General features: G+C 37.4%; 1 protein-coding gene across 1 annotated transcript in view; it reads right to left on the bottom strand.

Annotated features, from left to right (window-relative positions):
• LOC124011617 (disintegrin and metalloproteinase domain-containing protein 19-like) overlaps positions 1-8,112 on the bottom strand; it is a gene marked incomplete at its 3' end in the record, with an annotated part of 44,870 nt that extends 36,758 nt beyond the window's left edge. The window contains exons 1-3 of the mRNA XM_046325069.1: positions 7,828-8,112; positions 4,712-4,833; positions 1,218-1,288 (exon numbers count right to left, since the gene is read on the bottom strand). Coding sequence (XP_046181025.1) covers positions 1,218-1,288; positions 4,712-4,833; positions 7,828-7,957 — 323 coding nt within the window. The remainder of the gene's footprint in view (positions 1-1,217; positions 1,289-4,711; positions 4,834-7,827) is intronic.
• Between the last annotated feature and the right edge of the window lie 5,611 nt (positions 8,113-13,723).

Consider the following 13,723-nt stretch of genomic DNA (forward strand, 5'->3'; position numbering starts at 1 on the left):
ATGGTATAGTACAGTATGTTATGGTATAGTACAGTATAGTACAGTATGTTATGGTATAGTACAGTATAGTACATCATGTTATGGTATAGTACAGTATAGTACATCATGTTATGGTATAATACATCATGTTATGGTGTAGTACATCATGTTATGGTATAGTACATCATGTTATGGTATAGTACAGTATGTTATGGTATAGTACAGTATAGTACATCATGTTATGGTATAGTACAGTATTGTATGGTATAGTACATCATGTTATGGTATAGTACATCATGTTATGCTATAGTACATCATGTTATGGTATAGTACAGTATGTTATGGTATAGTACATCATGTTATGGTATAGTACAATATGTTATGGTATAGTACAGTATGTTATGATATAGTACATCATGTTATGGTATAGTACATCATGTTATGGTATAGTACATCATGTTATGGTATAGTACAGTATGTTATGGTATAGTACAGTATGTTATGGTATAGTACATCATGTTATGGTATAGTACACCATGTTATGGTATAATAACAGCATGTTATGGTATAGTACATCATGTTATGGTATAGTACTTCATGTTATGGTGTAGTACATCATGTTATGGTATAGTACATCATGTTATGGTATAGTACATCATGTTATGGTATAGTACAGTATGTTATGGTATAGTACATCATGTTATGGTATAGTACAGCATGTTATGGTATAATACAGTATTTTATGGTATAATACAGTATGTTATGAAATAATACAGTAATGTATGGTATAGTACAGTATTGTATGGTATGGTACAGTATGCTATGGAACAGTACAGTAAGGAATGGTATAGTACAGTGTCATGACGTTGGCCTGGGGGTAGGTTTATGACAGTCATAATACCTCTTTCCCCCTCTCTCTACCCTACTGATGTTACATTTGCAAACCCCTTTGGTTTAACATAGAGATTCTGGGAACATCAGAAGGTGGGGGAAATGAACTATATTCTGTGTTTTGCACCAGATAGGGCTGCTTTTGATTTTCCACGTTTATTGTTTTTGTAGTGTTCGTGTTTATCTTTTGTTATTAAACATGAATCAAAGAAACCACGCTGCATTTTGGTCCGCTTCTACTTCACCTAAGGAAAACCCTTACAAGAATAGCATGTCATATCACTTAATCCGGCATAGCTAAAGACACGACAACAGTATTTTATGGTATGGTACAATAAGGTTCTTACTCATTCCTGTGCAGACGGAGTGTCATCTCCTCTCCCTCAGCTGTGATGAGGACCTCTGCCTCAGACGGGTGCTGAAAAGCAGAGAAATATAATAATATCTCTCTAGCATCATCTCTAACATTATATCTCTCTAGCATCATCTCTAACATTACATCTCTCTAGCATCATCTCTAACATTATATCTCTCTAGCATCATCTCTAACATTATATCTCTCTAGCATCATCTCTAACATTATATCTCTCTAGCATCATCTCTAACATTATATCTCTCTAGCATTATATCTCTCTAGCATTATATCTCTCTAACATTATATCTCTAACATTATATCTCTCTAACATTATATCTCTCTAACATTATATCTCTCTAACATTATATCTCTCTAGCATCATCTCTAACATTATATCTCTCTAGCATTATATCTCTCTAACATTATATCTCTCTAGCATCATCTCTAACATTATATCTCTCCAGCATCATCTATATCTAACATTATATCTCTCTAACATCATCTCTATCTAACATTATATCTCTCTAGCATTATATCTCTCTAGCATTATATCTAACATTATATCTCTCTAACATCATCTCTAACATTATATCTCTCTAGCATCATCTCTAACATTATATCTCTCTAACATCATCTCTATCTAACATTATATCTCTCTAGCATCATCTCTAACATTATATCTCTCTAGCATCATCTCTAACATTATATCTCTCTAACATCATCTCTATCTAACATTATATCTCTCTAGCATTATATCTCTCTAGCATTATATCTCTCTAACATTATATCTCTCTAGCATTATATCTCTCTAACATTATATCTCTATAGCATTATATCTAACATTATATCTCTCTAACATTATATCTCTCTAGCATTATATCTCTCTAACATTATATCTCTCTAGCATTATATCTCTCTAACATTATATCTCTCTAGCATTATATCTCTCTAGCATTATATCTCTCTAACATTATATCTCTCTAACATTATATCTCTATAGCATTATATCTCTCTAACATTATATCTCTATTGCATTATATCTCTCTAACATCATCTCTATATAACATTATATTTTCTAGCATTATATCTCTCTAACATTATATCTCTAACATTATATCTCTCTAACATTATATCTCTCTAACATTATATCTCTATTGCATTATATCTCTCTAACATTATATCTCTCTAACATTATATCTCTAACATTATATCTCTCTAATGTTATATCTCTCTAACGTTATATCTCTCTAGCATTATATCTCTCTAGCATTATATCTCTCTAACATTATATCTCTCTAACATTATATCTCTATTGCATTATATCTCTCTAACATTATATCTCTATTGCATTATATCTCTCTAACATTATATCTCTCTAACATTATATCTCTATTGCATTATATCTCTCTAACATTATATCTCTATTGCATTATATCTCTCTAACATTATATCTCTATAACATTATATCTCTATTGCATTATATATCTCTACAATTATATCTCTCTAACATTATTCTTTAACATTACATCTCCTGCATCATATCTCTCTAACACTATATCTCTCTCTACATCTAATCTAAAATTATATCTCTCTAACATTCTCTCTGACATTGTATCTCTCTAAACTTACAAATAATGGTCTATCTCTCTAACATAATATCTCAAATTATAGATCTCTAGAACTATATCAAACAATATATATATCTAACATTATATCTCTCTAGCATTATATCTATTTAACATTATATCTCTCAAGCATTATATCTAACATTATATCTCTCTAGCATTATATCTATTTAACATTATATCTCTCTAGCATTATATCTATTTAACATTATATCTCTCTAGCATTATATCTATTTAACATTATATCTGAAATTATATATCTGAAATTATATCTTTATATCTTTCTAGCATTATATTGAACATTATATCTAAAATTACATCTAACATATATATCTCCTAAATTAAATGTCTCTAATGTTGTATCTAGCATTATATCTAACATTTTATGCCAAATTATATCTCTCTAGCACACTGGTTCTCAATCCTGGTCCAGGGGACCCAAAGGGGTAAACATTTTTTTTTCTACCAAGCAATACAGCTGATTCAAATGATCAACTCATCAAAAAGCTTGGATGATTTGAATCAGCTCTAGCAATATCTCTTTAACAGTACCTCACTCTAACATTATATCTCTCTAGCATTATCTCTAACATTATCTCTCTTTAACAGTATATCCTCACTCTAACATTATATATCTCTAGCATTATCTCACTTTAACATTATATATCTCTAGCATTATCTCATCTCTAACATTATATCTCTAGCATTATATCTAACATTATATCTCTTTAACAGTATATCACTGTAACATTATATCTCTAGCATTATATCTCTAAGATTATATCTCTTTAACATTATATATCTAGCATTATATCCCTCTAACATTATATCTCTAGCATTATATCTCTCTAACATTATATATCTAGCATTATATCCCTCTAACATTATATCCAACAATATATCTCTTTAACATTATATATCTAGCATTATATCTCTCTAACATTATATATCTCTAAGATTATATCTCTCTAACATTATATCTCTCTAACATTATATCTCTTTAACATTATATATCTAACATTATATCCCTCTAACATTATATCTCTCTAACATTATATCTCTCGAACAAGATATCTCTCGAACATTATATCTCTCTAATGCTATATCTCTCTAACATTATATCTCTCGAACAAGATATCTCTCGAACATTATATCTCTCTAATGCTATATCTCTCTAATGCTATATCTCTCTAACGTTATATCTCTCTAATGTTATATCTCTCTAACATTATATCTCTCTAACATTATATCTCTCTAACATTATATCTCTCTAACATTATATCTAATATTACACAATCCTTTCTCAGAGTGCTACAGACAATTCCTTCGACCTGACGGTTTGGTTTTTGCTCTGACATGCACTGTCAACTGTGGGACCTTATATAGAAAGGTTGACGCCTTTCCAAATCATGTCCAATCAATTGAATTTACCACCTGTTTTGCTTTTTCATTATGGGGTATTGTGTGTAGATTAAGGAGGATTTTAAAAAATCCACTTTAGAATAAGGCTGTAACGTAACAAAATGTGGAAAAAGTCAAGGGGTCTGAATACTTTTCGAATGTACTCTATATCTCTCTAGCATTATATCGAACATGATACCTCTCTAACTTGTAACATGTCAAATGTGTTGTGCTATTTCAGAGGACAATCATATAATATATAATAATATATGCCATTTTGCAGACACTTTTATCCAAAGCAACATACAGTCATGTGTGCATACATTCTACGTATGGGTGGTACCGGGAATCGAACCCACTACCCTGCCGTTACAAGCGCCATGCTCTACCAACTGAGCTACAGAAGGACCATCATGTCTCTGAGTTAGTAGGGAATGTCAGTGATGAGATCGGATCTCACCTTCTCTCCATGGATGGACCTCCTGTGTCTTGCAGGCTGCAACCAGTGTGGATAGGTAATCTCATAGCTCTCTCTGTGTTCTATTCTGTGACTGTTCTCCTGAGGGCTCAGTCTCTGCTCCTCTACACAAAGGATTTACAAGCATGTCAACAAAGAGGACAGTAGAAGGTAACAGTTTATTGAAAGATGTGTTGGTTGATTTGATTTCTCAATTAAACCAGTGCACTTCATTTTCTTATACAGGTTTGAATATGATGTCTCCTGATTAAATATAATACAACAAGCTTGTGTAGTCATTGTAAAATCAACTCAAATAAATGTCTGTCACATGCTTTGTAAAACAGCAGGTATAGACTAACAGTGAAATACTTACTTACGGGCCCTTCCCAACAGTGCAGAGAGAAAGACAATAGAGAAATAATAGAGAAGTAAAACGTAAAAATAAAAGTAATAACGAATACACAATGAGTAATGATAACTTGGCTATATGGGTACCAGTACCAAGTCGATGTGCAGGGGTACGAGGTAACTGATGTAGATATGAACATATATCTAGTTTATGTGACAAAACAAGCAATAGTATAGACAAGTGCAGATAATCATTGTACCATCTAAACCACTGTGAAATCTACTTTCAAAAACCAAAAATATTGTATTTCAGCTGTTTGAAAATAATGTACAAAACCGGAAGTAAAATAGACACAAATGAAACGAGAAGCATAGAAATAGCGCACATAGAACAGATTAACCGCTTCTTAGACTTGCATTCAATGCAAATGACAGTTCTATAACTAGAATTTCTATGTACATTTGGTCAGGTCACCCAAAAAGTTACATAATGCAGTTTTAACTATTTAACTAACTATTTAGTAGTCTTGTAGCTTGGGGCTAGAAGCTGTTCCGGGTCCTGTTGGTTCCAGACTTGGTGCATCGGTACCGCTAGCCGTGCAGTAGCAGAGAGAACAGTCTATGACTTGGGTGACTGGAGTCCTTGACCAATTGTAGGGCCTTCCTCTGACACCGCCTACTACAGAGGTCCTGGATGGTGGGGAGCTTGGCCCCACTGATGTTCGCACTACCCTCTGTAGCTTAGTGATGAGCTTGGAGTGCACTATGGTGTTGAATGCTGAGCTGTAGTTAATGAACAGCATTCTCACATAGATGTTCCTTTTGTCCAGGTGGGAAAGGGCAGTGTGGAGTGCAATAGGGATTGTGTCATCTGTAGATCTGTTGGGGTGGTATGTGAATTGGAGTGGGTCCAGGGTGTCTGGGATTATGGTGTTGATGTGAGCCATGAAGAAACTTTCAAAGCATTTCATGTCTACAGACGTGAGTGCTAGTCATTTAGACAGGTTACCTTGGCACAGGGACTATGGTGGTCTGCTTGAAATATGTAGATATTATATATATATACTTCCATATTGAGTGTGTCTATGGTACATCCTGCTCAAAGTTTTGCTTATAAGCACAAATCAGGAGGGTAGAATTATGGTCAGATTTGCCTAATGGAGGGTGAGGGAGAGCTTTGTATGTGTTTTCTGTGTGTGGAGTAAATGTGATCTAGAGTTATTTCATCTCTAGTTGCATATGTGACATGCTCGTAGATTTCAGTATTCCTGCATTAAAATCACCGGCCACTAGGTGCGCCGCCTCTGAATGAGCATTTTCTTGTTTGATTATAGCCCTATAGAATATCACAGTATGAGTCATCATACCCATAAAAGCTAGCGGTCAAACAAGGAAATGGTTCCAATCATTTTTCACTGTTCATTTTTAGAAACACTTGAAATAAGGGTTGTGTTTTGTGTAGGCTTACCCTGGCGTGAGGTTTTGTGTAGGCTTACCCTGGCGTGAGGTTTTGTGTAGGCTTACCCTGGCGTGAGGTTTTGTGTAGGCTTACCCTGGCGTGAGGTTTTGTGTAGGCTTACCCTGGCGTGAGGTTTTGTGTAGGCTTACCCTGGCGTGAGGTTTTGTGTAGGCTTACCCTGGCGTGAGGTTTTGTGTAGGCTTACCCTGGCGTGAGGTTTTGTGTAGGCTTACCCTGGCGTGAGGTTTTGTGTAGGCTTACCCTGGCGTGAGGTTTTGAGAACCGTGTAAATCTCTCTAGGACAAGGTGACTTTTCTCAATATATTTGCTGGTATTTACCACACAAAAATGAAATGCTAATTAGCTGCTAATGTGGCTTTCACAAAGAATTACAAATACCATGATGATCTGGACGTGAATGCCGAATCGAGGCAAAAGTAAATATCTCTGGATTAGTTCTAATGTTATCTAAATTTAGCAATGAAAAAATTGACAACATTTCTTTAAATTGAAAATTCTGTGAACTGCCTTGTGCTAGTTTTAAATTGACACAATACCTGTTAGCAAAGGTGTCAGGTAGAGATGACATGCAGGAGTTTGCAGGGATTTGTAGTCTTGCATGATGTCTACTTTGATGCTAATTAGCATTTTGAGAGTAAATTTGAGAGTAAATAGATTTGAATATATTGATAAAAATCACCTAGTCCGAGAGAGATTTATATGGTTAGCAAAAACGTCACTCCAGGGTAAGCCTACACGAAACACAGACTCTATTTTAATGGTTTCTAAAATTCCTTATGAGAAAAATGAATGGTGAAAAAACGATTGGAACCGTTTCCCTGTTTGACTGCTAGGCTTTATGGGTATTATGACACCTCTACTGTGGGGCTCTATACAGCTGGGGTAGTCTTGGTTTGTGGTGGTAAATAGAAATCTATGAACAATATAGATGAAAACTTGCTTGGCACATAGTATGGTCTACAGCTTATCATGAGGTAGCCAACAGGAAGTTCTTTAGATTACTGAATTTAAAACTGACTTCGGCACATGCTTTTAAAATAATTTAGGCTGCAATTTATAGAAAAATTGCTTATGTTATGAATGAATAAGAAAATTGATTCTTTCAAACATTCACAATAGCCCAAGAAAGACTAAATAAACCTTGAAACACCAGTAAACACATAGCTATGGACTGAATGAACCAACATAATGCACAGTTCAAAATGAATGATCTTGAAATATTTATCAGCCATCCAGAAAAACTCCATTCATGAACTGATTAGCTGTTGTAATGAATGCACAGACTTACCGGCAGCATCTACGTGACAAGATACAACAGACCCAACACAGCAGATAACGACTGTCAAATACAGACACAGACGCAGAAGGGAATATGCAGAACACCGATTAAAGCGGGTTATCCGTTCTCGTGGACTCATGCTAAAATAAAGGGTTATAGTTTAAACCCTACAATGTAATCGCAAACAACAAAAAATGCATAGGCAAAGGATAAATAATAGCTGCCTGTCGACATATCCTATGAAGCGGATAAATGTGTAGGCAACAATAGCACTCTATCGCTCTGTCTGCTTCGGATGCTTCCACAGGGGTAGAGCGCATCTTTTCTGTTTCCAGTTCTTACTTTCATTTTCAGCCCCTCCCATTTACCCTATAACTGGCCAATCGATTTCTGTGATTTTGAAAACCTTTGAAGACTAGCGATTGTTTTATGAAAGCCCTAACACAATTCAAAAATGTGAATGTGAATTTCTGAAATACAGAATGTATCATGGCAATAGTCTACCGTAAAACATTTCTACTAAAGATGAATTATGTTATACAGCTCAGGCTCTGTACCAAAGACACCATATTTCCTATATAGTGCACCGCAGTGTTTTGTTCGAGACACCCAAAGCGAGACCGACTCAAGACAAAGACCGGAGGGAATCTAGTCCAAGTCAAGACCAATACAGGAGAGGGGGCGAGACCGAGTCAAGACCGGGGTGGGGGATGAGAGGTCCGGGAAGCAGTCAAGATCGAGACCAGAAAAATGCGAGTCCAATTCAAGACCATGACTGTAATTTTGTCAAATCGTCACCATAATTAGAGTTCAAAATGTCCAGTATTTCTGTGTTCATATTTCAGAACAACATATGGATTCTTTTGTCATTCAGAATGGTAAAACAAATACATGCCGAAAAATAGAGCCACTACACATTATTACTGATTCAAACACAGCGAGGAACACGAGCATTTCACTACACCCACAAGAACATCTGCTAAATATGAGTATGTGACCAATACAATTTGATTTGGTTTGATTTGAGAGCCTTCTCCGGTTTCAGAAAAAAGGCTAAGGATTTATAGCAAAATAATAATAATGATATTATTATTTTCAATGATGTTCTGATTTAATCTCTTCAACTTTTGATAGAGAGGATAAGGTTAACGCTGAATATTTTTGTTTTTTAGATAAATCGAGCTAGCTAAATCAGCCATTGGCTAAGACATCAGAAGCTTGATAGAAGGCATCTGCCATTCAACTGTATTAGGGCAACATTTTGGAGTGATGGTGGAATCAACCAATCACATTGACTTGTAATGGCCAACAGGTCAAGGCCAACAGGTCACTATGCAATTTTTTACATTTTTAATTTCACCTTTATTTAACCAGGTAGGCAAGTTGAGAACAAGTTCTCATTTACAATTGCGACCTGGCCAAGATAAAGCAAAGCAGTTCGACAGATACAACGACACAGAGTTACACATGGAGTAAAACAAACATACAGTCAATAATACAGAATAAACAAGTCTATATAAGATGTGAGCAAATGAGGTGAGATAAGGGAGGTAAAGGCAAAAAAAGGCCATGGTGGCAAAGTAAATACAATATAGTAATTAAACACTGGAATGGTAGATTTGCAGTGGAAGAATGTGCAAAGTAGAAATAAAAATAATGGGGTGCAAAGGAGCAAAATAAATAAATAAATTAAATAAATACAGCAGGGAAAGAGGTAGTTGTTTGGGCTAAACTATAGGTGGGCTATGTACAGGTGCAGTAATCTGTGAGCTGCTCTGACAGTTGGTGCTTAAAGCTAGTGAGGGAGATAAGTGTTTCCAGTTTCAGAGATTTTTGTAGTTCGTTCCAGTCATTGGCACCAGAGAACTGGAAGGAGAGGCGGCCAAAGAAAGAATTGGTTTTGGGGGTGACCAGAAAGATATACCTGCTGGAGCGCGTGCTACAGGTGGGTGATGCTATGGTTACCAGCGAGCTGAGATAAGGGGGGACTTTACCTAGCAGGGTCTTGTAGATGTGATGTTTAAAGTCCACAATAATTCTTAAACCTCATCAGGAGAACATTGTTTAGATCTGGAAAAAAATATATATTTTTGGAGGATGTAGTTGCCCTTTAATCCAATTGAGTTAAACAAAATGCCCTCCCCATAGATACAAATCAGTTTTGTCAGGTATGCTAACATTGCAGTCAGCATTTAATTGAAAAGGTTTTTTGGGGAGGCCTTTAGAAATATTGATGCAAACAGAGCTTGATGACACATCGCAAATAACCTACTAACCAAGATTTTTATTACCTTTATTTAACTAGGCAAGTCAGTTAAGAACAAATTCTAATTTTCAATGATGGCATAGGAACAGTGGGTTAACTGCCTGTTCAGGGGCAGAACAACAGATTTGTACCTTGTCAGCTCGGGGGTTTGAACTTGAAGTCCAACGCTCTAACCACTAGGCTACCTGCCACTGTAGAAACTATGATAATAGAAATGTTCAGAACATTTGTGAAACAGCACAGTTTAAAAATATTTGGCTAATAGAAATCAAAACTGGATGGTGTTCAGAGATAAATGTGAGGGGTTGAGTGGAGCTGAAGGATGGGACTGGATGGTGTTCAGAGATAAATGTGAGGGGTTGAGTGATGCTGAAAGATGGGACTGGATGGTGTTCAGAGATAAATGTGAGGGGTTGAGTGATGCTGAAAGATGGGACTGGATGGTGTTCAGAGATAAATGTGAGGGGTTGAGTGATGCTGAAAGATGGGACTGGATGGTGTTCAGAGATAAATGTGAGGGGTTGAGTGATGCTGAAAGATGGGACTGGATGGTGTTCAGAGATAGATGTGAGGGGTTGAGTGGAGCTGAAGGATGGGACTGGATGGTGTTCAGAGATAAATGTGAGGGGTTGAGTGGAGCTGAAAGATGGGACTGGATGGTGTTCAGAGATAAATGTGAGGGGTTGAGTGGAGCTGAAGGATGGGACTGGATGGTGTTCAGAGATAAATGTGAGGGGTTGAGTGGAGCTGAAGGATGGGACTGGATGGTGTTCAGAGATAAATGTGAGGGGTTGAGTGATGCTGAAAGATGGGACTAAAAACAAACAAAATATAATTATTACAAAATATACTGTGTTCGTAAAATGTATATAGTCTGTATAAAGTAGAAGCCCAAGTGTTGTTGTCCATTAGTGTAATCCAATTAGGGGAGGGGTGGTAGGGTTAGGGGTAAATAATAAACTAAAATGAGTTTCAAATAAATAAATATATTATCTATAGAGTACCAGTCAAAAGTTTGGACAACACCTACTCATTCAAGAGGTTTTCTTTATTTGTACTATTTTCTACATTGTAGAATAATAGTGAAGATATCAAAACTATGAAATAACACATATGGAATCATGTAGTAATCAAAAAGTGTTAAACAAATCAGAATCTATTTTATATTTGAGGTTCTTCAAAGTAGCCACGCTTTGCCTTGATGACAGCTGTGCACACTCTTCGCATTCTCTCAACCAGCTTCATAAGGAATCCTTTTCCAATAGTCTTTAAGGAGTTCCTACATATGCTGAGCACTTGATGGCTGCTTTTCCTTCACTCTGCAGTATAAGTCACCCCAAACCATCTCAATTGGGTTGAGGTCAGGTGATTGTGGAGGCCAGGTCATCTGATGCAACCCTCCATCACTCTCCTTCTTTGTCAAATAGCCCTTACACAGCCTGAAGGTGTGTTGGGTCATTGTCCTGTTAAAAAACAAATTGTAGTTCCACTACGTGCAAACCAGATGGGATGGCGTATCACTGCAGAATGCTGTGGTAGCCATGATGGTTAAGTGTGCCTTGAATTCTAAATAAATCACAGACAGTGTCACCAGCAAAGCACCCCTACACCATCACACCTCCTCTTCCATGCTTCACGGTGGGAACGACACATACGGAGATCATCCGTTCACCTACTCTGCGTCTCACAAAGAGACAGAGGTTGGAGCCGAAAATCTCAAACTTGGACTCATCAGACCAAGGGACAGATTTCCACCGGTCTAATGTCCATTCCTCATGTTTCTTGGCCCAAGCAAGTCTCTTCTTGTTATTGGTGTCCTTTAGTAGTGGTTTCTTTGCAGCAATTCGAACATGAAGGCCTGATTCACGCAGTCTCCTCTGAACAGTTGATGTTGACGTGTCTGTTACTTGAACTCTGGGAAGCATTTATTTGGGCTGCAATCTGAGGTGCAGTTAACTCCAATGAGCTTATCCTCTGCAGCAGAGGTAACTCTGGGTCTTCCTTCCTGTGGCGGTCCTCATGAGAGCCAATTTATTTCATCACAGCCCTGTATGGTTTTGAAGAAACTTTCAAACTTTTAAAGTCTTAAAGTAATGATGTTGTTCCTCTTTGCTTATTTGAGCTGTTCTTGACATAATATGGACTTAGACTTTTACCAGGTGACTACCTCATGAAGCTGGTTGAGAGAATGCCAAGAGTGTGACTATCTCATGAAGCTGGTTGAGAGAATGCCAAGAGTGTGACTACCTCATGAAGCTGGTTGAGAGAATGCCAAGAGTGTGACTACCTCATGAAGCTGGTTGAGAGAATGCCAAGAGTGTGACTACCTCATGAAGCTGGTTGAGAGAATGCCAAGAGTGTGACTACCTCATGAAGCTGGTTGAGAGAATGCCAAGAGTGTGACTACCTCATGAAGCTGGTTGAGAGAATGCCAAGAGTGTGACTACCTCGTGGAGCTGGTTGAGAGAATGCCAAGAGTGTGACTACCTCATGAAGCTGGTTGAGAGAATGCCAAGAGTGCGCAAAGCTGTAATCAAGGCAAATATACTATAAAATATATTTTGATTTTTTTAACACTTCTTTGGTTACTACATGATTCCATAAGTGTTATTTCATAGTGTTGATGTCTTCACTATTATTATACAACATACCATTTTTGACTGGTACTGTAAAAATGTCCAAAAGATATATATGGGGGATTTGAAATTATGTAGACAATCACATTGATGGAAGCCCCAATCTATCTGCAATTTTAAAGCTGATCCACCCCTTAAAAAAAGACTAAGGACCAAACATTTTCACCACCTGGTGTGCATACCCATTGTTGCCTTAGTTAGCATTTACTGGTAGATACACTACATGACCAAAAGTATGTGGACACCTGCTTGTTGAACATCTCTTTCCAAAATCATGGGCATTAATATGGAATTGGTCCACCCTTTGCTGCTAAAACAGCCTCCACTCGTCTTGGAAGGCTTTCACTCTAGATGTTCGGACATTGCTGCGTGGACTTGCTTCCATTCAGCCACAAGAGCATTAGTGAGGTTGGGCACTAATGTTGGGCGATTAGTCCTGGCTCGCAGTCGGTGTTCCAATTCCTCCCAAAGGTGTTTGATGTGGTTGAGGTCAGCACTCTGTGCAGGTCAGTCAAGTTCTTCCACACCGATCTCGACAAACCATTTCTGTATGGACCTCACCATGTGCACAGGGGCATTGTCATGCTGAAACAGGAAAGGGCCTTCCCCAAACTGTTGCCGCAAAGCTGGAAGCACAGAATCGTCTAGAATGTCATTGTATTCTGTAGCGTTAAGATTCCCTTCACTGGAACTGAGGGGCCTAGCCTGAACCATGAAAAACAGCCCCAGACCATTATTCCTCCTCCACCATACTTTACAGTTTGCACTATGCATTGGGGCAGGTAGCGTTCTCTTGGCATCCGCCAAACCCAGATTCAGAAGGTGAAACATGATTCATCACTCCAGAGAACACGTTTCCACTGCTCCAGAGTCAAATGACTCCAGCCGACGCTTGGATTTACGCATGGTGGTCTTAGGCTGTGTGCGGCTGCTTGGCCATGGAAACCATTTCCTTAAGCTCCCGACTAACAGTTATTGTGCTGACATTGCTTCCAGAGGCAGT

The sequence above is a fragment of the Oncorhynchus gorbuscha genome, linkage group LG23 (assembly GCF_021184085.1).
Source record: "Oncorhynchus gorbuscha isolate QuinsamMale2020 ecotype Even-year linkage group LG23, OgorEven_v1.0, whole genome shotgun sequence".
In the NCBI taxonomy this organism is placed as follows: domain Eukaryota; kingdom Metazoa; phylum Chordata; class Actinopteri; order Salmoniformes; family Salmonidae; genus Oncorhynchus; species Oncorhynchus gorbuscha.